The following is a 23697-nucleotide window of genomic DNA, read 5'->3' as shown; positions in this document are numbered from 1 at the left end:
GAATTCTCTGTGTCTTATGGTGTATCCTCTCCAGAGGAAAGTATGGCAGTATGGCTAGCTTAATGAAGACAAGAAGATAGGGCCCCTGGAATGATAGAGCAGTGCACCCCCAAACGCTCACAGCTCTTGCGTGCTGGCTTTGGAGGCCATAGTTCTGGAAGTCATTCCCCAGCCAGGAGGAGGGTGTGCGTCCTGCCAGAACCTTGAGGGGGACCATGGTGGCAATCCATGGGGCACACAATGAGGTGGATGCATCGTGTCTTCTCCCCACCTTTGCTGGGATGGCCTTTCCTTAAGCCCTGGCATTTAATATCGTAAAGGCAGAGAGAAAGAAGTAACTGACTTTAAACCTAATGAATTGACCAATCATTGATTTTCACAACTTCAAGGATGAATACATAAAATTTTCTGACTCAGACAAAATGGGGATTTGTTAAAAAAAAAAAAAATGACAGTATAAATAAAATTACATGTTGTACATCTGAATTCATGAACCTATAATTCAACCTCCTATATACACTTTAGTTAACTTTGCAAATAATACAATATCCTTATCATATGCAGGTCTCTCTCCTGCTTCTCCCCATCTCGTCTTTCATTTTGCTCTCTGCCTCTTCCTCCTTACTGTTTTTTTAATCAATAAAAAATTATTTACCTCTCATAAATAAAATTAATTCTTCCAGTGGTTTCTGGAGGAAGGTGCAAAATTTTTTTTCTGAAAACTATATTAAAATGACTTGAAGGTATTTCCTAACTTTAGAAAAAGGGGAAAAAATGATATTTGATCCAAGGACAGAAATGAGAGGAAAATTGTCAGGAGCACTTCTAATGTCCTTCAACATCTTTAGAATATTTAGACTCAAGTTCTAACCCTATTCATAAATATCCCCAATGCCTTAAAAACTGCCTGGCACATCATAGACACCCAATAAATATGTGTTGAATGAAGGAATAAAGAGAAGCCACTTTCCCGAGGCCATGTATGATAATCTGTCATTAAAACAGAACTGAAAAATAATTCTAACAAAGAAATGTATCTGCTCTCCACCCTCTTCTATTGCCCTTTATTCTGCCCTACCGACATTGGCTTAACAGTTGCTTATGGTCAGCCTTTAATGTTATAACGATGTACTGATGAGCTATTGGGGCAAGAGATACTTCATCAATTAATGCATAATGAGTTAAATAAATCTGCACTGCTACGGGAAAACAATACATTTTGCCTTTAGTGAAAAGGTAAGAAAAGTTTATTGCTAGAAAAAGAAGATACACAGAATTTATTTGCTGTTTTGCTTTGTTTTTTCCACAATGAGTGTAGGTATTCTAAGTTGAACTCCCCTACCTACACTTCATAGAAAGCCCTGTTGGTTTCGGAATTGATGGTTTGTTCCAGGAATTGAAGATAGCCAGGTTTGTCCACAATGGTATTTTCCAATGTTATTCTGAAAGCCACTCAAGGTATCCCACTCCCTCCTGGCCCAGAGTTTCTCCCCCAGAGACACACAACTTTGGTTTCCTGTCCTTCACCCCTTCTACTTTCTCTCTCTTTGATAAGGAACTTCGTTCTTTTAATGTTGTCTTCTATGTTTCATTTGAGAAATATTAACCCGAAGCACACAAGTCTAGAAGATGTGAGGCTGGACAAATGGGCCGCCCAGAAAAGGCAGGTATCAAGAGCAAAAGTCACCACTGAGGGAATGCCTTGTGTTTTGTTCACTTTGAAATCTCTCCTAGACCTTAGCATTGAGCTTATACTATCCCTGAAACAAATAACTGTGGAATGACCAAGAGACAAAGATGTGATTCAGATCAACTGTAAATGTCCATCAAGCCAATGCATCTGAAGGCTATAGGAGCAAAAACTCAACAGCCTCAGGAAGAAATCCACCTCTGCATCCATTTTGTAGGTGCATCTTTGTGATCGTGTGCCTCTATTTCAAAATAAGTTGTTTTAGATAAGCCCACTGATTCTCTAATAAGTGAGTCCTTCCTCCACTCGGAAAAGACCTTTGATACTTAACTGGATGCTCTCCATTAACTGAAAGATGTGGTTCCCATCCAGGAGACTGAAAGCCTACAAGGACAATCTGTGCTAACCCAGGTACTTGTGCCTAAGACACCATCAAAGTGCACGGTCTGCACAGTGACACAGACAACGTCATCGTCAGAGAGATAAATGCACAGCTGCTGTGAATTTTGGAATGTCTTTTATCACCCTTTTGATTTTCACACATAATGTATCATTTCTGGGTCATTTTTTTTTTTTTTTTTATAGAGACAGTTTTTAGACTCATCTCCTCAAACCTTAAGGCAATTTAGGACCACTAAAAATGCATTACAGAGTAGATGGATCTCTCTAGCCTAAGGAAAGAACAGAAACTAATATTTCATATCATTTTTAGAGGCTGTATGTTAACAGTTGTGCAACAAAGACCCTAACAATGATGGGAATATAAGGTACGTCGAGGGGATGAGCAACGATAATGCCGTGACAGGGGCTTCAATTGGCCAGTAATCTTCAAACAGTGACTAGCCTTTGGAAGCACACCATTTAGAAAAACGTGAGAGTTTTCCCATGAGGCAATTTAATTTAAGTCTTCCAAGTATGTTTTAAGTTCATGGGAATCTGTCATTTGCCCAACAAAGTAGAAACATTAAATCCTCCTCCTCACGACCCACCCACCTGTTCCTACAGAAGCAAAAGCCAGATCCACACTATGACAAAGGATGCATTTTGGGAAGGAACAGGTGGGAAGGGGATCTGGATGCTGCAGGAGAAGCTGGTCCCTCAATGACAGAACTTTCCCACAGGCTCTTCTCCCATTGCCTTTGTGTCTGCTTGTGAGTTCTGAGGCAGGAGGTCCTCTCCAGTCAGGAGCAGACGTTTTTCATTAACTCTCCTCTCGTGATCTTGGGATAACAAGCTTGATAATACATAGAAGTTCCAAAAAGCTCAGTAGTGCCTGTGTATTTACTTCTAGACTCATGTTTGCCATTGTTTTCTGGTTTCCAATACTATTCCATTGTGGTGTCCCTGAAATCCCTGCTCATTCATGGAAGCTGCTCACAGACCTTCTCTATTATTTTTTCCTAGAATATTATTTGATGGAGGCCATGACTGGGCAATATTTTTGCAAGGGGGGGGAATCAAGTTGGCAACCCTTTTTTCTTCAGGCTTTTGCAGACATATAGATGTCATTGAAGACAAGCTACTGGAAGAGGTTTCTAATAACGAGATTTACACACTTTCACACAATACTTTATGATCTCAAACACTTGTTTTCAAGTGCAAGCCCTTCTGAGTGGTTATGCCCACCTGTCTCTAATAATTTTTTATGGAGGACATACACCAGGCAGTCCAATAGTTGTTGACCTTGTTTGCCTGTTGAAATGGGCACTTAAAAAATCCAAATATTGAGGTATCTAGAGTGATCCAATTCATAAGCACATAATGTGGTTTCTAGGAGACATATGCAGTGGGGGATGAGAAGTTACTGCTTTGTTTTGGAAGATGAAATAGTTCTGGAGACAGATGGTGGGGATGGTTGCACAACAATGTGAATGTGCTTAATGTCACTGTACTATATGCTTAAAAATGGTTAAGACGGTGAATTTTATGCTAAATACAATTTACCACAATTAAAAATTTAAAAGAAAATCCTAATGCTCAGGCCATATTCCTGATCAATTAAATTAGAATCTTTGGGGACAGTTAAGAGCACGGCTGCTGGCAGATCTCCATCTAGCAGCGATCAATGAACACTAACTCTCCATCCATTCTTTCCATGGATGCATTTTTTTGGTGGAGGTGCATTGTGCAAGGAAGCAAGTGATCAGAGATGCTGAGGACTTTTTAAGTGAATTGGAAACATTGGGGAGCAGGAGAATGGCCCCAAATAAATGCACTGGTTAATTATTTAGTGTTCACCGCATTTATAATCTTCTTAAAGTTGGAAACTCTTTTGTGTATCAGTGATGATGATCTCACATGCTTCCTTCACCCTCAAGGTTGTTGGTACCCCTGAGTAGCATCACAGAAATTTTGTAGAATTGTATTCTATAAGAGATCAAGTCAAAAGTATGACTAAGAGATACAGAGATTTGCAGCTCTAAAAGACTTTAGAAATCCTCAAGTCTTCTATTTCAACTCTTTTACAGATGGGGAAACCAATAAACAGAGAAATAAACTGCATTACAAAGGTCATTGTAGAGAGCACTAGTATTCACATAGTATTTAAAAAGCCATTTCTGTTGATCAAGTGGCCTAATAATGTCATCAACTATCTTTTGCATTTTGAAACTAACAAATTAAGGTATGCTTAAATAACCATGATCTATTGTACCAGAAAACTACTTAAATGGATATTATTATTTTGATGAAAAAATAACTTACTATTACAGATATTGGAAAGACTGTGGAAGAGAGAGAAGAATGTTCCATGAGTTCTACTTGGTGGATTTTTATTGGGGACAGCTTTAACCAGAAAAATGAGACCTGAAACATTCATAGTGTGTCTTTCTCAAAGGCACATGATGGTTTCAAATAGTGTGGACAGGAAAATATTGGTTGTGATATTTCTTTAAGTTGTTTTTAAAAATACAGCCAATGCTCTTTGAAAGAAGAGTAATGATTGGCAAATATTTTTCGTAGACCATAGTCTCTTAGTAACAGAGAATCTTATAGAGAATGAGATGCCCACATTCAGTAAACAGCATAGAAATGAGTGATGTCCCTCCAGTATTTTTCAAATTTTATATGGTTTGTATGTTTTTTATGCTAGTTTATATACTGTTAGTGTAATTCTTTATATTTTCATGTAACAAAAGGCAGGTGGCTCTGGTATCAATGAAACTGACTTACGATGGAGAAATACTAACGCTTGCTGCACCAACATTTTAAAACTATAAAGAAAATTATCAGTAGTAAGAAATACCAAAGGAAAAAAAGAAAAGAAAAGAAAGAAAATTATCAATGTGTTATAAGAAAACAGGGCTGAAGGTGAAATTTAGTAGAAATGAGTTTACCAAGAGACTTGGGTTATGGAATTTTTTTTCCTGCTTCTCATTGATTATGTAGTAGTATTTTATGTATCCCAGTTTCTCCTTTCATTGGATGACACATAATTCCACTTGACAGCCCTTGACTTCATAAAGTGTATAAATGTGAGATTCCTTTGAGAAAAAAGGACCATGATGTAAGAACAAATAGTATTAACTTGAATAGTGATCTATAAAAAATCGATAATATAAATTAAATATTTGTTTCTTAAGTCAGAAATATCACTCTCCCAACACTCAAATTCCCTTTTGTGCATAGGTCATGTTTTAAGAAAATTTTATAATCTCTCTAACCAATGGCAGTTAATTTAATGGGTTTAGCTGGCTGCTAATTGGGCTATGATTGTATACCCTAGTGACAGTCTTATTAGTTTCAATTTAATCCAATCTAACATAAAAACCTGTCTACCATATGTTGGGCACAGTAATAAGAAATTAAATCAATAAATTCTGTTTGGTCTTCTTTCCTTCGGGACCTCATAATCCAACATGGTAGAAACATACATCTAATGTGAGAGAAACATAAATATGTGAGGTGAAAAGTTGTGCTGAAGAGGCTGAAATAATGGGATGAAGGAAGGTGGGAGTAAAGGCTCCTTGTCCTACAAATGGAAGGCGACTGTGTGGATGGGGAAAGGCAGAGACAATTAGAAAATATTCTTTCTTACAAAAAACAAATCCTAGGGAGAACCATAGAGCATGTGTCAGCATTTCCCAATTTTGCTTCTTCAGGCTCCTCATGTTTCTATATTAGCTTGCCCTACTCCACTTGTGGGATATCTATCACCTGAGGACAACTTTTATGGGTGGTGAGGTGTGGCAGGAGGGAAAACTATACTTGATTAAGAATATGACTAAGAATTGAAAACAGAAACACAGAACCCTGAGGTAGCAGTGGCCTTTCTAAAGAGGAGGGAGTTTTAGAATATGTAATACAGCTTGTATAAGTTTAGGATTGTTGTTAAATGGGGTTCTGCCATGGAGGGTAGTGAGAGATGCACATATGGAAGCAAAGGAAAGAGGGCCATGGAAGAGAATGGAAGCCCATATTTTTCAGAAACCTGGGGGGTCCCTAAATTCAATTTCAGCATCTATTAATGTGATAAATAATTTTATAAAGAATAGATCTTAAGATTAGAAATAATATACATAAAGAACCTATAACATGTAGCAACAATACAAAATATAATATTTATATAAATATATCATATACAATGTTTATACAACATACATAGAACCTATAACTATGTGGCTATATAATATTTTTGTATAATGTATAATATTTATAGATATATAAAGAATCTATTACACCCAGCACTGTGTTCCACAGGTGCTGCTAGTCTACAGAGATCCTCTGTGCAAAATTACAATATGACATTCACTCTTAGTTGTCAATTAGAAAAAATAACCCTTCTGCTGAGTGTAGGGAACCCCATGCTAAGGCACATGGGTTGGAACACTGAGCTCAAGGTTAGGTTTGAAACACATCTTGACTCCTCACAGGGCTAAACAGTGGTGTCCACAAACTGCACACCATATCCAGTGGTCCTGTATGACAGGTGTGAAAATATTTAGTTATTGTAATTGTCCTTATTAAAAAAAACCTTTGAGGTCAACAGGGTCTTTGGAGTCAATAGGAACTGGTTTCAAGTCCCAGCTGTAACCATGACTAGATATAGTATCTTGGCATGTTAACATTCTGAATTTAAATAGCTGTATTTGCAGAAGTTAGGATAATTATATCTGTCTGTACCTAGAGTACCTATCCTACTAGCATATGAAATAGATTGATAATAGAAGTCAGTTTCCATCCAAAATTCTCCATCCCTACTCCAGCTCCATCCCTTACATATTGGTGTCTGAATTTTTCTATCAGTCTACTCATAACTATTTAGTTCTAATGAATATACTTTGTCTTTTTGAGAGTGGTCAGTGGTGAATAAAATGTCAGAAAATTGTCCCCAAAGTGACTTGAATTCAAATAAGGAAACTTCAAGTTTTAGGCTTCATTTATTTAGAATTCTTTATAGATAATACTGGAATTAATATTTAGATTGCCTATGGAAAAAAAGATTTCCATAGAAACAAAAATAATAGTATAAATAAAATCAGATGAGGAATATTTTACCAACCTAATAAAGTGAACATTTTTTAAACAGAAACAGCCCCAAATTACATATAATTACAGTGCTAACTACAAATGAATTCTATCCACTCTTCTTGACAATGGTGGTCATTAGTTTGGATTATATGTTAGTCATTAGTTTTGATTACATGAATTTAGAAAGAACTGAATTGCTTTTCATTAAAAACAGTCTCAAAAAGACTTTAAACAATCAAGAATATCCTCCCTCTTTTTAAAACACCAGCATTTATAGTCAGCTTATTATATGCTGGGCCCATGACACATCATTCGACTTAGTGGTCATTAGGCATTTTAACATGGTTGTGATCTTCCAGTTTGCATATGAACACACATGGATTTACTCTAACCTGGATGGAGGCATTCAATAAATAAATAAAGATTTTACACATCAGATGCCCAGGATCACTACATAGTACCAAACTACTAGTAGGGATGACACTGGGTTTTAATTTAGTAGAAACATAGAAAATATCTAGATAGCATGTTTCTTTGTTCATATATCCTTTTTTCTCATGCCTTCAATGATTATTTTTATGCTGCATAGAGTCAACTTCCATATCTAATGCACCTCATTTCAAGGTGTGGCCCACAGATCCCTGGAGTGGGCAGTAAGACTCCTTTAGAGGGTATGATATTTTTACATTAGACTGTTTTTATAATAATACTAAGAGATGTATGCTTTTTTCCATGTGTTGCTATTTCCACTGATGGTGAAAAAACAATGGTGAGCAAAGCTGACAGTGATCTAACCTAAATAGAAGCAATAGCACCATGCACTAGCATGAAGAAGAAGATGAAGAAGAAGAAGAAGAAGAAGAAGAAGAAAAGGAGGAGGAGGAGGGAGAAGAAGAGGAAGAAAAAGAAGAGAAAGAAGAAGAAGGAGGAGGAGGAAGAGAAGGGGGAGGAGGAAGAAGAAGAAAGGCCAGCATCACTTAAGAAAGTCCTTGAGGAAGCAGGAAAATTTTTTAATTTTAATAAATCTTGGTCATTGAATACATAATGCATCTGTGGTGCATACTGAATTCTGACACGATCTCAAGGTAAAAAGTGCATTGAAATTGTTTGGATTGTGAGCTGAATTAACTGCTTTATTTTCACGGAACACGTTCTTATTTGAAAAAATAACTGATAAGCTATTATTGTTAATATTTGAGTTGTCAGACATGCTCTTTAAAAAATGAATGAATGAGCCCTTTTTTTTGAATGAGACTTTTATTCAAGAAAAATAACTGACAAAAATTGTAGCCAATAATAAAATTCAAGTTATTTAATAAAAATTAGAAATTTTGAAAATTTCTATGTGTCACCATGAGTTTGACACCTTCCCAATGCTTAAATATTTTTCCAAAAATAACTATAGAGATATTAACATATGCCATGTTTTTGATATCCTGTAGTGAAGTGTATCAACATTTGGAAGCACTCATACCTCAATGAATCATTATTTGTCAAATGACAAAGGTCTGATGGTCCAAAATCATGCATGTATAAAACATTTCAAGGGCACCTGGGTGGCTCAGTCATTAAGCGTCTGCCTTCGGCTCGGGTCATGATCCCAGAGTCCTGGGATCGAGCACCACATCAGGCCCCTGCTCGGCGGGAAGCCTGCTTCTCCCTCTCCCACTCCCCCTGCTTGTGTTCCTGCTCTCACTGTCTCTGTCAAATAAATAAATACAATCTTTAAAAAAAAAAAAAACATTTCAAGATGGAAGCTAGATCAATGACTTTTAAGGTAAAGAAGTATAAAATATTTATTGTTATGATTTCATATTCCAAATTGCAGCCAATATTTAAGAAAATATCATTTGTCAATTTTTTTTTTTAAAGATTTTATTTATTTATTTGACAGAGAGAGAGAGATAGAGAGGGAATACAAGCAGGGGGAGTGGGAGAGGGAGAAGCAGGCTTCCCGCTAAGCAGGGAGCCCGATGCGGGGCTCGATCCCAGGACTCTGGGATCATGACCCAAGCCGAAGGCAGACGCTTAACGACTGAGCCACCCAGGCGCCCCCATTTGTCAATTTTTTATACTATCACATATTATATATCTCCATGACTTTTTGGAAAAATATTTAAGAATTGTAAAGCTGTCAAACTCATGGTGGCACATACAAGAAATAGAGTTTTACCTATGGAGAACAAACTGATGGTTCCTGGAGGGGAGGTGCATGGGGGGATGGGTTAAAAAGGTGATGGGCATTAAGGAATGCACTTGTTGTGATGAGCACTGGGTGTTGTATGTAAGTGATGAATCATTAAATTTTACACCTGAAACTAATATTACTCTGTATGTTAACTAACTGGAACTTAAATAAAAACTTTGAGAAAATAAAATAAATTAAATTAAATTAAATAATAAAATAAAATAAAATAAAATAAAATTCATTTATTTTTCAACCATATGTGAGCAGGATTTTTAAAAATATTTTAACCAAAACAACATAGTGTAATAGACTGAATGCAGCAACAGATGTATGGGTCCATACACAGTGTTAACATACTAACAAAAATCAAAAGAAAGCTGGAGTGACTATGATAAAACAAGGCAAAGTTGATTTCAGAGGAAAAAATATTACCAAGATAAAGAGGGACACCTCATAACATCAAAAGTATAAATACATTAAAAAGACAGAAACTTTAAACATGTATGTAACTAAACAGAGCTTCAAATTACATGAAGCAAAAACTAATAAAACTATAATAAGAAATAGACAAATCCACAGTTGTAGTAAAGGATTTCAATATACCTCTCTCAATAACAGAACAAATGGTCAGAAAATCAGTAAGGATACTAAAGACTTGAACAACACTGTCCTACTTGATCTAATTGATATTTATAGAACATTTCACCCGAGTATGACAGAATATACATTCTTTCCACTTTACACAAAATGCTTGCAAATATAGAGCATATTGTAAGGCAGAAAACAATTATTGGTCAGTTGAAAAGGATTCAAGTCATACAAAGTATGTTCTCTGACCACAAAGTTCCTGGGAAAATCCCTAGATATTTGGAAAATAAATAGAACACTATTATATAATCCATGGATCACAGAAGTAATCACAAGGGAAAATAGGAAGTATTTTGAATTGCATGAAACGAAAAAAACATATTATGGGATGTAGTGAAATCCATCCTTAGAGTGAAATATAAAGCATCAAACACACACATTAGAAAAGGAGTCTTAAAACCACAGCTTCAATCTTAAGAAACCAGAAAAAGAAGAGCAAGTAAATTCTATTGTAATCAGAAGAAAGAAAATAATAAAAGACCAGAGAAGAAATCAATAGAGTATAAAACAAATAAAAGTGATATAGGAAAATTGGTGACACCAAATGTACCTTTTTTGAGAATATTAATAACATTGACCTATCACTAGTCATATGTATCAGGTAAAATAGAAAATTCAAATCACCAACATCAAAAATTAGAATTGTGCCATCACTACTGATTTAGAAGACAATAAGGAAAAATTATGAATAACATTTTGACAATAAATTTAACAATTTTTGTGGATAAAAATTGAAATTTCCTTGAAATTTGCCAACTATCAAAGCTACATACTCAAGTAGAGAGAGAACCTGAATTGGCTTGTAAGTGGAAAAAACTTGTAAAAACTTTTCATAAGAAAATTCTAACTCCAGATGGCCTCACTGATAAATCTCTCAAAAATTTAAGAAAGAAATATCAATTCTACACAAACTCTTCCAGGATACTATAGAGGATAGAATATTCCCTAATTAATTTTATTAGACCAACATTACTCTAATAGCAAAACCAGACCAAGTCATAATAAGAAAACACTATAGGCCAGTATCTCTTATAAGAAAACAAGCAAGGGGTGCCTGGGTGGCTCGGTCATTGGGCGTCTGCCTTCAGCTCAGGTCATGATCCCAGGGTCCTGGGATCGAGCCCCGCATCGGGCTCCCTGCTTGGCGGGAAGCCTGCTTCTCCCTTTCCCACTCCCCCTGCTTGTGTTCCCTCTCTCACTGTGTCTCTCTCTGTTAAATAAATAAAATCTTTAAAAAAAAAAGAAAAGAAAACAAGCAAAAATCTAAAAAAAAAAAAAAAAATTGAAGCCAACAATATATAAAAAAGATGATACATCATGACCAATTAATTTATCCCAGAATGCAAGAAAATCAATTAATGTAATTAGTCATATTAATAACTAAACAAACAGAACAGATCATCTCAATAGATCTAGAAAAAGCTTTTGACAAAATCTGTAACAATTTCTGATAAGAACTTACAACAAACTAAAAATAGAAGGGCATTTTCTCAACCTGATAAAAATAATCTATGAAAACCTACAGCTAATATCACTTAATGATGAAAACCAGAATGCTTTCCACCAAAGATCAAGAATGAAGCAAGAATGAGGGTACCTGTCCGGCTCAGTTGGAAGAGCATTCTCTTGATCTCAAGGTCATGAGTTTGAGCCCCACATTGGAGACAGAGATTACTAATAATAAATAAAACTTAAAAAAAAAAAAAAAAGAATAAAGCAGGAATGTCTCATGTCTCCCACTTGTATTCAACCTGATAATATAGGTCTTAGCCAGTTCCTTCAGGCAAGGGAATGAAATAAAATATATTCACATTGGAAAGAAAAACATAAAACCATCTTTTTTGGGATGCCTGGGTGGCTCAGTCAGTTAAGCATCTGCCTTCAGCTCAGGTCTGATCCCAGGGTCCTGGGATCAAGTCCCCCAACAGGCTCTTTGCTCAGTGGGGAGCCTGCTTCTCCCTCCCCCCCCCCCGCTCTCTCTCAATCTGACAAATAAATAAATAAAATCTTTTTTAAAAAGTCTTTATTTGTAGTTATCAGGATCATCTAGAGAGGTAGTCCTCTGAGGTGTACAAAAAAATTACTAAAACTGCCTTGTCACAGTTTTGTATATACACACATATGTATGCACATACATATATACCCATAGATGGCAAAAGTATTTACATTTGTATTTAGTCTTTTTTTAAAAGATTTTTTAATTTATTCATTTGAGTGAGAGAAAGAGAGTGAGCAAGAGCATGAGCAGGGGGGAGGATCAGGATCAGATGGAGAAGGAGAAACAGACTCCCTGCTGAGCAAGGAGCCCAATGCTGGAATCCATCCCAGGATCCCAGGATCATGACCTGATCTGAAGGCAGATGCTTAACTGACTGAGCCACTGCCCCTGTATTTAGTCTTATAGGAAGTTTAATCTTTCAAATCATTCTCTCTTATATTATTTGATTGCCATGAACTTGGAGACATGTAAACAATATAGAGATTCTCCAGGAAAATAAGAAATTTGAAAGCCTTGAAGTCTCATCTGAGTTAAGGTACTCCATTTCTTCCTTGGCTTTCCACAAGACACATCAACACAACCTTAGAAGCGAATGTTTATCCCAAAGTTAAACCTCTTCTTCAGAATTAAGGCTGTTGTAAGAATGAGCTGGAGAAAATGCCAGCACATTCGCCTAAGATGCTCATATAATGTTTCATTATTACCCTTAAGCTAAATGGATACTGGCCGTGAATGTTTCTGAATTCCTTGTGAACTTTTGGAGATTAAGAAGTTTCTCTAACTCTCCTTACTATAGGATGCAATTTGAACAATTTGGCATTGTCAGATAGCATTTAATTCACTATGTTTAAAAACACAGGTCTACCAAATAGACCAAAGAAGTTTCTAGATTCCTGTGAAGATTTTCAAGGGTGACAAAGTACTGATGGGCAATCTCCCTCATACACAAAGTGCACTTGAATAATACCTGTTGAGTGCCTGTGTGGCAGGCACTATTTTAGTGACTGAGGAGGCAGACATGACTAAGACACCATTCCTGCACAGAAGCATGAGTCAGATGGGGAAAATGGAGATGTGAACAATAATGAAGATTTGTTGCCATAAAGTCTAATGGAAGGATATGTACGGTTCTTTGGAAGTGAGGCAATGGAGAACATTTTTTTTCATGGGGGAGGGAAAATGGAGGAAGTTGTTTTTGAGATAAAAAAGGATTACCTAGGATAAAAACTCAGTGAATTCTAGCAAGAATGTGTACATTTTGAAAAAAAGAAAAGAATGTGTAAATTTCATTTATTTGCTTCATCTTCAAATGATAAAATTCCTGAATGCCTTCAACTGACTTATTTTATATGACAGTGGAAGTCAACACATGTCTTTATTAGACCACCATAGCAATGGGTACACACCACACCCACTAAAGAAGGCTAACGATTACTCTAACCAAGCCATGCTCTGGATAACTTCCTTGAGTCAAATAAAGGAAGCCAATGGATGGACAGGCAGAGGGAGTGGATACAAAAGATGGAGCCAGCTGGTTGGTGCGATTTGTGCTCTAAAATTCCCCATGGGTTCAGACTGAAGCTCATCACCAGTTAAAACCAGCTTGCATCTTAGCTCATTTTTCACTCTGGCCCTGCCCTGTTTCCTCCATTCTCCTTCTCCAAAGTGCACATTAAAAAAAAAAAAAAAAAAAAACACTTGAAAAATATCCTCCTCATCTCAGGCTCTGCTTCAAAGGAACTTGAACTAAAACACCAGCTCCTTAACTATACTCAAACTTTGTATCTTTAACCTGTAAACAATACAGCTTTCTACCCACTTCAAACAGGACAGATACTGCTAGGAAATCAAAAGCATTTTGTTACATTTTCATGGAAAAAATACTATATATAGTATTATATACTATTATATATACATAATCATACCAACTTCATGACAACCAGGCTATAAACAATTTTATTCATTCTCGAGCTTTTTAAAAATTACTATTGCTACTTGTCTTTTTCACTTATATGTGGAATTAAAGAAAAAAGAAGAGACAAAAAAAGACTCTTAAATACAGAGAACTTCAGGTTACCAGAAGGGTGAGGGTGATGAGGAATGAATCAGATAAAGGGTATTAAGAGTACATTCATCTTGATGTGCACTGAGAAATGTATAAAATTTTGAACCACTATATTGTACACTTGAAACTAATATAACACTGTGTGTTAGTTATACATCAAAAAAATTAAAATTAAATAACATTTAAAAAAATGGCCATTGCTACTACAATTACACTGAGTAATATTCGAGTACTGAGGAGAAAGATGGCGGAGGAGTAGGTGACCTAAATTTCGTCTGATCCCAGGAATTCAGCTGGATAGGGATCAGACCATTCTGAACACCTATGAACTCGACAGGAGATCGAAGAAAGGAATAGCATAACTCTCTGAACAGAAAAGAGACCACTTCCTGGAAGGTGGGACGTGTGGAGAAGTGAATCCGAGGCGATATTTGGGAAGATAGACAAAGGGGGCAAGTAATAGAGCAGCGGAGCACAAAATCGGAACTTTTAGAAGTTGGTTCCATTGAGGGATGTCACTCCAGTGGCTAAGCGGGGAGTGGAACCCTTGCAGGACAGTGTGGTCTCAGGACCCTTGGGGTCACAGAGAGACCGGGGGTGCCTAAGTGTGGCAGAGCTCCCAGGTATCGGAGCAGGGAAGCTGGCTGCAGAGACAGAGCCAAGGCATGGGCTCCCAGCTCGGGGTTGCCATAAACCATGATCCGAGGCAGTCGGGCCACTGCTCCTCCAGCAGGGACCCAACAAGCAGCAGATCAGGGGAGACTCCCCTTCCTCCCCTGGGAGGAGCAGCGCAGGATCGCACTGCAGGGATCTGCTGGGTTTGGAGACTCCACACGGGGTTGTGTGCCAGAGATAGACACGTTCGGTCACAGGCCAGGTGAGCACGGAGTGTGGCTGGAGACTGGGGAGATGGGAGTGATTGCTTTTCTCTGGGGCACACTGAGGAGTGGGGCCCCGAGTTCTCGGCTCCCCTGGGATGGAGATTGGGAGTCCGCCATTTTCACTCCCGTCCTCCAAAGCTGTACAGAAAGTTTGCAGGGAACAAAAGCTCAAACCCGAGCAGATTACTTAGCCCAGACCGGGCAAGGGTGGGGCAATTCCACCTCCGCCAAAGACATTTGGGAACCACGGCAACAGGCCCTTCCCCCAAAAGATCAGCAAGAACAGCCAGCCAAGACCAAGTTTACCCATCAATGAGAACGGCAGAACTCCAGTGTTAGGGGAATTCTGCACATAGAATTCATGGCTTTTTCCCCATGATTCTTTAGTCTTTCAAAGTTAATTTTTTTTACAGTTTCTTCTAACAGACCAAAATATACCCTAAATCTCTAGTGTATGGCTTTTTTCTAGTCTCCTGCCTGATCACATTCTCTCCCTTTTTTTTTTTTAAACCTCTTCTTTTTTCAACCAAGTTCTTATCAATTCCTTTTTTTTAATTTTATTTATTTATTTTGTTTTGTTTGGTTTTGTTTGTTTTTAATTTTTTTTAAATTTTATTGTTATGTTAATCCCCATACATTACATCATTAGTTTTAGATATAGTGTTCCATGATTCATTGTTTGTGCATAACACCCAGTGCTCCATGCAGAACGTGCCCTCCTCAATACCCATCACCAGGCTAACCCATCCTCCCACCCCCCTATCAATTCCTTTTATAAAATCTTTTATAATTTTCATCTTTACTGTCATATTCAATCTCTTCATTGTATTTACCCTTATTTTTGTACATATATAAGCTTTTCTTTCTTTAAAATTTTGGGAGGCACTTTCTAACAGACCAAAATATGCCCAAAATCTACTGTGTGGCACTGATCTATGCATCAGCCTGATCATATTTGATCATATTCTATTTTTGTTGTTGTTGTTTGTTTGTTTGTTTTATCTTTTTTTTTTACTTTTTTCTTTCTTCCCTTTCTTTTCCCCAGTTTCAGGTCTCTTGTGATTTGTTTAGTGTATATTTTTCTGGGGTCATTGTTACCCTGTTAGCATTTTGTTCTCTCATTCATCTATTCTCCTCTGGACAAAATGGCAAGATGGAAAAAATCACCTCAAAAAAAAAGAACAAGAGGCAATACCGACTGCCAGGGACCTAATCAATAGAGACATTAGTAAGATGTTAGAACTAGGGTTCAGAATGACAATTTTAAAGATACTAGCTGGGCTTGAAAAAAGCATGGAAGATATTAGAGAAACCCTTTCTGGAGAAATAAAGAACTAAAATCTAACCAAGTTGAAATCAAAAAGGCTATTAATGAGGTGCAGTCAAAAATGGAGGCTCTAACTGCTAGGATAAATGAGGCAGAAGAGTGAATAAGTGATATAGAAAACCAAATGATGGAAAATAAAGAAGCTGAGAAAAAAAGAGATAAACAATTACTGGATCATGAAGACAGAATTTGAGAGATAAGTGATACCATAAGACAAAACAATATTAGAATAATTGGGATCCCAGAAGAAGAAGAAAGAGAGAGAGGGGCAGAAGGTATATTGGAGCAAATTATAGCAGAGAACTTGCCTAATTTGGGGAAAGAAACAAGCATCAAAATCCAGGAGACACAGAGAACCCCCCTCAAAATCAATAAAAAATAGGTCAACATCCCGACATCTAATAGTAAAACTTATGAGTCTCAGAGACAAAGAGAAAATCCTGAAAGCAGCTTGAGACAAGAGATCTGTAATCTACAATGGTAGAAACATTAGATTGGCAACAGACCTATCCACGGAGACCTGGCAGGCCAGAAAGGACTGGCATGATATATTCAGTGCACTAAATGAGAAAAATATGCAACCAAGAATACGATATCCACCTAGTCTGTCATTGAAAATAGAAGGAGAGATAAAAAGCTTCCAGGACAAACAAAAACGGGAAGAATTTGTGAACACGAAACCAGCCCTACAAAAAATATTGAAAGGGGTCCTCTAAGCAAAGAGACAGCCTAAAAGTAACATAGACCAGAAAGGAACACAGACAATATACAGTAACATTCACCTTACAAGCAATACAATGGCACTAAATTCATATCTTTCAATAGTTACCCTGAATGTAAATGGGCTAAATGCCCTAATAAAAGACACAGGGTATCAGACTGATAAAAAAACAAGACCCATCGATATGCTGTCTGCAAGAGACTCATTTTAGACCCAAAGACACCCCCAGATTGAAAGTGAGGGGGTGGAAAACAATTTACCATGCTAATGGACACCAAAAGAAAGCTGGGGTGGCAATCCTTATATCAGACAAATTAGATTTTAAACCAAAGACTATAATAAGAGATGAGAAAGGACACTATGTCATACTTAAAGGGTCTATCCAACAAGAAGATATAAAAATTGTAAATATCTATGCCCCTAACATGGGAGCAGCCAATTATATAAGCCAATTAATAACAAAAGCAAAGAAACACATCAACAATAATAGTGGGGGACTTTAACACCCCTCTTACTGAAATGGACAGATCATCTAAGCAAAAGATCAACAAGGAAATAAAGACTTTAAATGACACAGTGGACAAGATGGACTTCATAGATATATTCAGAACATTCCATCCCAAAGCAAGAGAATACACATTCTTCTCTAGTGCCTATGGAACATTCTCCAGAATAGATCATGTCCTAGGTCACAAATCAGGTCTCAACCAGTACCAAAAGATTGGGATCATTCCCTGCATATTTTTGGACGACAATGCTTTGAAACTCAAACTCGATCACAAGAGGAAAGTCAGAAAGAACTCAAATACATGGAGGCTAAAGAGCATCCTACTAAAGAATGAATGGGTCAACCAGGAAATTAAAGAAGAATTTAAAAAATTCATGGAAACCAGTGAAAATGAAAACACAACTGTTCAAAATCTTTGGGATGCAGCAAAGGTGGTCCTAAGAGGAAAGTATATAGCAATACAAGCCTTTCTCAAGAAACAAGAAGGTCTCAAATACACAACCTAACTCTACACCTAAAGGAGCTGGAGAAAGAACAGCAAATAAAGCCTAAACCCAGCAGGAGAAGAGAAATAATAAAGATCAGAGCAGAAATCAATGAAATAGAAACCACAAGAACAATAGAACTGATCAACAAAACCAGGAGCTGGTTCTTTGAAAGAATTGATAAACCCCCAGCCAGACTTATCAAAAACAAAAGAGAAATGACCCAAATAAATAAAAATCTGAATGAGAGAAGAGAGATCACAACCAACACTAAAGAAATACAAACAATTGTAAGAACATATTATGAGCAACTCTATGCCAGCAAATTAGATAATCTGGAAGAAATGGCTGTATTCCTAGAGATGTATTAACTACCCAAACTGTACCAGGAAGAAATAGATAACCTGAACAAACCTATAACCACTAAGGAAATTGAAGCAGGAATCAAAAATCTCCCAAGAAACAAAAGCCCAGGGCCAGATGGCTTCCCAGGGGAATTCTCCCAAACATTTAAAGAAGAATTAATACTTATTCTTCTGAAACTGTTCCAAAAAAAAGGAAATGGAAGGAAAACTTCCAAACTCGTTTTATGAGGCCACCATTACCTTGATCCCAAAACCAGACAAAGACCCCATCAAAAAGGAGAATTACAGACCAATATCCTTGATGAACATGGATGCAAATATTCTCACCAAAATACTAGCCAATATGATCCAACAGTACATTAAAAGGATTATTCACCATGACAAAGTGGGATTTATTTTTGGGCTGCAAGGCTGGTTAAATATCCTCAAATCAATCAATGTGATACAATACATTAATAAAAGAAAGAACAAAAACCATATGATCCTCTCAATAGATTCAGGAAAAACATTTGACAAAGTACAGAATCCTGGGCGCCTGGGTGGCTCAGTCGTTAAGCGTCTGCCTTCGGCTCAGGTCATGATCCCAGGGTCCTGGGATCGAGCCCCACATCGGGCTCCCTGCTCAGCGGGAAGCCTGCTTCTCCCTCTCCCACTCCCCCTGCTTGTGTTCCCTCTTTCACTGTGTCTCTCTCTGTCAAATAAATAAATAAAATCTTAAAAAAAAAAAAAAAAAGTACAGAATCCTTTCTTGATTAAAACTTTTCAGAGTGTAGGGATAGAGGGTACATACCTCAATATCATAAAAGCCATCTATGAAAAACCTACAGCGAATATCATTCTCAATGGGGAAAAACTGAGAGCTTTCCCCCTAAGGTCAGGAACACGGCAGGGATGTCCATTATCACCACTGCTATTCAACATAGTACTAGAAGTCCTAGCCTCAGCAATCAGACAACAAAAAGAAATCAAAGGCATCCAAATTGGCAAAGAAGAAGTCAACTCTCACTCTTTGCAGATGATATGATATTTCATGTGGAAAACCCAAAAGACTCCACCCCAAAACTGCTAGAACTCATACAGGAATTCAGTAAAGTGGCAGGATATAAAATTAATGGACATAAATCAGCGGCATTCCTATACGCCAAAAAAAAGACAGAAGAAAGAGAAGTTAATGAGTCAATCCCATGTATAATTGCACCCAAAACCATAAGATACCTAGGAATAAATCTAACCAAAGAGGCAAAGAATCTGTACTCAGAAAACTATAAAATACTCATGAAAGAAATTGAGGAAGACAGAAAGTAATGGAAAAACGTTCCATGCTCATGGATTGGAAGAACAAATATTGTGAAGATGTCAATGCTACCTAGAGCAATCTACACATTCAATGCAATCCCCATCAAAATACCATCCACTTTTTTCAAAGAAATGGAACAAATAATCCTAAAATTTGTATGGAACCAGAAAAGACCCCGAATAGCCAGAGGAATATTGAAAAAGAGAAGCAAAGCTGGCGGCATCACAATTCAGGACTTCCAGCTCTATTACAAAGGTGTCATCATCAAGACAGTATGGTACTGGCACAAAAACAGACACATGATCAATGGAACAGAATAGAGAGCCCAGAAATGGACTCTCAACTCTATGGTCAACTAATCTTTGACAAAGCAGGAAAGAATGTCCAATGGAAAAAAGACAGTCTCTTCAACAAATGGTGTTGGGAAAATTAGACAGCCACATGCAGAAGAATGAAACTGGACCATTTCCTTACACCACACACAAAAATAGACACAAAATGGTTGAAAGACCTAAATGTGAGACAGGAATCCATCAAAATCCTTGAGGAGAACACAGGCAACAACCTCTTTGACCTCAGCCGCAGCAACTTCTTCCTAGAAACATTGCCAAAGGCAAAGGAAGCAAGGGCAAAAATGAACTATTGGGACCTCATCAAGATTAAAAGCTTTTGCACAGCAAAAGAAACAGTCCACAAAACCAAAAGACAAATGACAGAATGGGAGAATATATTTGCAAATGACATATCAGATAAAGGGCAAGTATCCAAAATCTATAAAGAACTTCTCAAACTCAACACCCAAAGAACAAATGATCCAATCAAGAAATGGGCAGAAGACATGAACAGATATTTTTCCAAAGAAGACATCCAAATGGCCAACAGACACATGAAAAAGTGCTCAACATCACTCGGCATCAGGGAAATCCAAATCCAAACCTCAGTGAGATACCACCTCACACCAGTCAGAATGGGTAAAATTAACAAGTCAGGAAACGACAGATGCTGGCAGGGATGGGGAGAAAGGGGAACCCTCCTACACTGTTGGTGGGAATGCAAGCTGGTGCAGCCACTCTGGAAAGCAGTATGGAGGTTCCTCAAAAAGTTGAAAATAGAGCTACCATATGACCCAGCAATTGCACTACTGGGTATTTATCCCAAAGATACAAATGTAGGGATCTGAAGAGGTACATGCACCCCGATATTTATAGCAGCAATGTCCACAGTAGCCAAACTATGGAAAGAGCCAAGATGTTCATCGACCGATGAATGGATAAAGAAGAGGTGGTATATCTATACAATGGAATATTATGCAGCCATCAAAATGAATGAAATCTTGCCATTTGCAACACGTGGATGGAAGTGGAAGGTATTATGCTGAGCGAAATAAGTCAATCAGAGAAAGACAAGTATCATATGATCTCACTGATATGAGGAATTCTTAATCTAAGGACACAAACTGAGGGTTGCTGGAGTGGTGGGGGTTGGGAGGGGTGGCTGGGTGATAGACATTGGGTAGCGTATGTGCTATGGTGAGCGCTGGGAATTGTGTAAGACTGTTGAATCACAGACCTGTACCTCTGAAACAAATAATACATTATATGTTAAGAAAAAGAAGATAGTAGGAAGGGAAAAATGAATTGGGGGAAATCGGAGGGGGAGATGAACCATGAGAGATTATGGACTCTGAGAAACAAACTGAGGGTTCTATAGGGGAGGGGCATTGGGGGATGGGTTAGCCTGGTGATGGGTATTAAAGAGGGCACGTTCTGCATGGAGCACTGGGTGTTATATGCAAACAATGAATCATGGAACACTACATCAAAAAATAATGATGTAATGTATGGAGATTAACATAACATAATAAAATTAAAAAAAAAAAACATTACACTGAGTAATACTCCTTCTTCCTTCTTTGGTGGTATAACTACTCTCTTTTTTTAAAGATTTATTTATTTATTTGAGAGAGAGAGAGAGAATATGCAGGAGGTGCAGAGGGAGAGGGAGAGAGAATCTCAAGCAGACTCTGTGCTGAGCCTGGAGCCCATCTTGGGGCTCGATTTCACGACCTGGAGATCATGACCTAAGCTGAGACCGTGAGTCAGACGCTTAACCAACTGAGCCTCCCAGGATCCCCTATAACTATATTTTCAGTTTCAGCTCATTTTACTAGCCAAAACTCTCTATACCTATCTTTATTGTTTTCCTTCTAAAAATGGTTAGATTTTTAAGGGAGGAAAACATTTCCCTTACTCCCCTTTATTCTTTATTTTGAAGCTTACTCTCAATATGGGAATCTACCTTGTAAGTTGGCAAAAGTTTCTTGAACTAATGGAAAGGAATTAAAAAATCCAAAGACATGATATATATATAATCATTATATATATATAAATGATAATATAATTATAATGCACTTTTATAATCACCACTACATTAATACTGCCACAATGGGAAAGCAGTCTCTAGCCCCTCACAGTCCTAGTAAAATAAATCATAACATTTTCTGAAATAAATTGCATTGACTGCCACTTATATTCATTATTCTAAAAGTTGAATGAAATAATTGTGAGGTTATAGGTAAATTTTTGCGCCATCTATTTTTTAAACATCAACCAAACTGCATTAGAATATGGGAAAGGTAATTAAAAACAGAAGAAAAAAATTCTGGAGACAAATTTTGATCATATACATTTAGGGTTAAATTTTTAGTACTGATTCATATAGTGAAAAGCATCCACTCTATAGCATGTGGAAGTTTTCAACACAGTATGTCTTAGAGTTTTACAGATAATATAGCTTCATAATAATTGAGAAGTTGTATCTTTAATTCAAAAGGACATAATAGTTAAGGATAAGAAATAGAAATTATATATACATATATATGTGTGTATGTATGTGTGTGTGTGTGTGTGTGTTTGAAAATAACATGCTTTTCAAATAACCCGTATATCTCCTACCTGAAGTCGGAACCTGCTCTTCTACCATTTTCTGGAATCCCAGGATCCGGACACATGTCAGAAACCAATGCAACACCTCCTTGACTCACTATAATAGAGAGAAACATTCTTGTAAGTATGTGTAGCTCTTGGGGAAATCATCAGAGATTAAATTTATGTTAGGCAGTCTTGGTTCTTAAATTACAATAACTTAAAATGTGATTTACTTAGAATTAAGACACTTTAGCTATATTAAAATAAATCTTTATGTCTGAAAAACAAAGACTTCTTATCCAGTGAAAGGAGGCCAACATTCTTTAGTTTGAACCCTTCTTCTATTGAAGTGGTCAAAATTTAGTTTTAAAAAATATATTTGCTCATATGGACAACTTTATGACAGGTTTCAACTAATAGCATGATGGGAAAAAAAAGAGCAGAATGGTGAAAATGTCAAAGTTTATACAGAAGAAAGCCTTCATCCACTATCCATGGATGAAGTGAAGAAACAAATTATCTGTTAATACCTATTCAAAAGACACCTTAGATAAAACTATCTTTTATGTTTTCAACATTGAACATGTTTATCATTGAACTAAAAAAAAAAAAGAAAAAGTACTGTTTTTTTATAGACATGCTGCTTTATTTCCTGTATCTGTTCCATGAAGAGCATTTCCTCCTGTTGGGATGATGTACAATCACAGTACAACAGTGATTTTAAAGTACTCACTTGCTCACTGGATAGGATAACTGCCACTCAAACACCCGCCAACCCTATTTAAGCTGTCTAACCCAATCAAGGCAATTCCTTCTTTCATTCCAGAAATTAACTCAACCGTGGGCTTGTGACCCAATTCCATTCACTGAGACATGAGGGGAAGTCTGTAGCCATGCCACTGGGAAGATATTCCAGTGAGACAATAGAAACCATCTCTTTTTTTTTTTTTACTTGAAACTTACTGTGTCTGGATTTTGAATGTGGAACTTTTGGTACCATTTTGCTATGGTCCAAGGATGGGAGCAATAGTATGGATAGGATAGAAGATATATAGCAAGAATCAGGACACTTGATGTCATAGTCGAGGCAGAAAATTTACCAATTCAGGAAATTACCCTATCTCAAC

General features: G+C 37.1%; 1 protein-coding gene across 2 annotated transcripts in view; it reads right to left on the bottom strand.

The window, feature by feature from the left end:
* CSMD1 (CUB and Sushi multiple domains 1) overlaps positions 1-23697 on the bottom strand; it is a 2006418-nt gene that overhangs the window by 590232 nt on the left and 1392489 nt on the right. For both annotated transcript variants that reach the window (XM_032413252.1, XM_032413253.1), the window contains exon 8: positions 22598-22685. In XM_032413252.1, the coding sequence (XP_032269143.1) occupies positions 22598-22685 (88 nt within the window). The remainder of the gene's footprint in view (positions 1-22597; positions 22686-23697) is intronic.

Source organism: Phoca vitulina, unplaced genomic scaffold (assembly GCF_004348235.1).
Source record: "Phoca vitulina isolate PV1807 unplaced genomic scaffold, GSC_HSeal_1.0 scaffold15, whole genome shotgun sequence".
NCBI lineage: Eukaryota > Metazoa > Chordata > Mammalia > Carnivora > Phocidae > Phoca > Phoca vitulina.
Note: the sequence above shows the minus strand (reverse complement) of the source record. Positions and strands in the feature narration are given on the sequence as shown.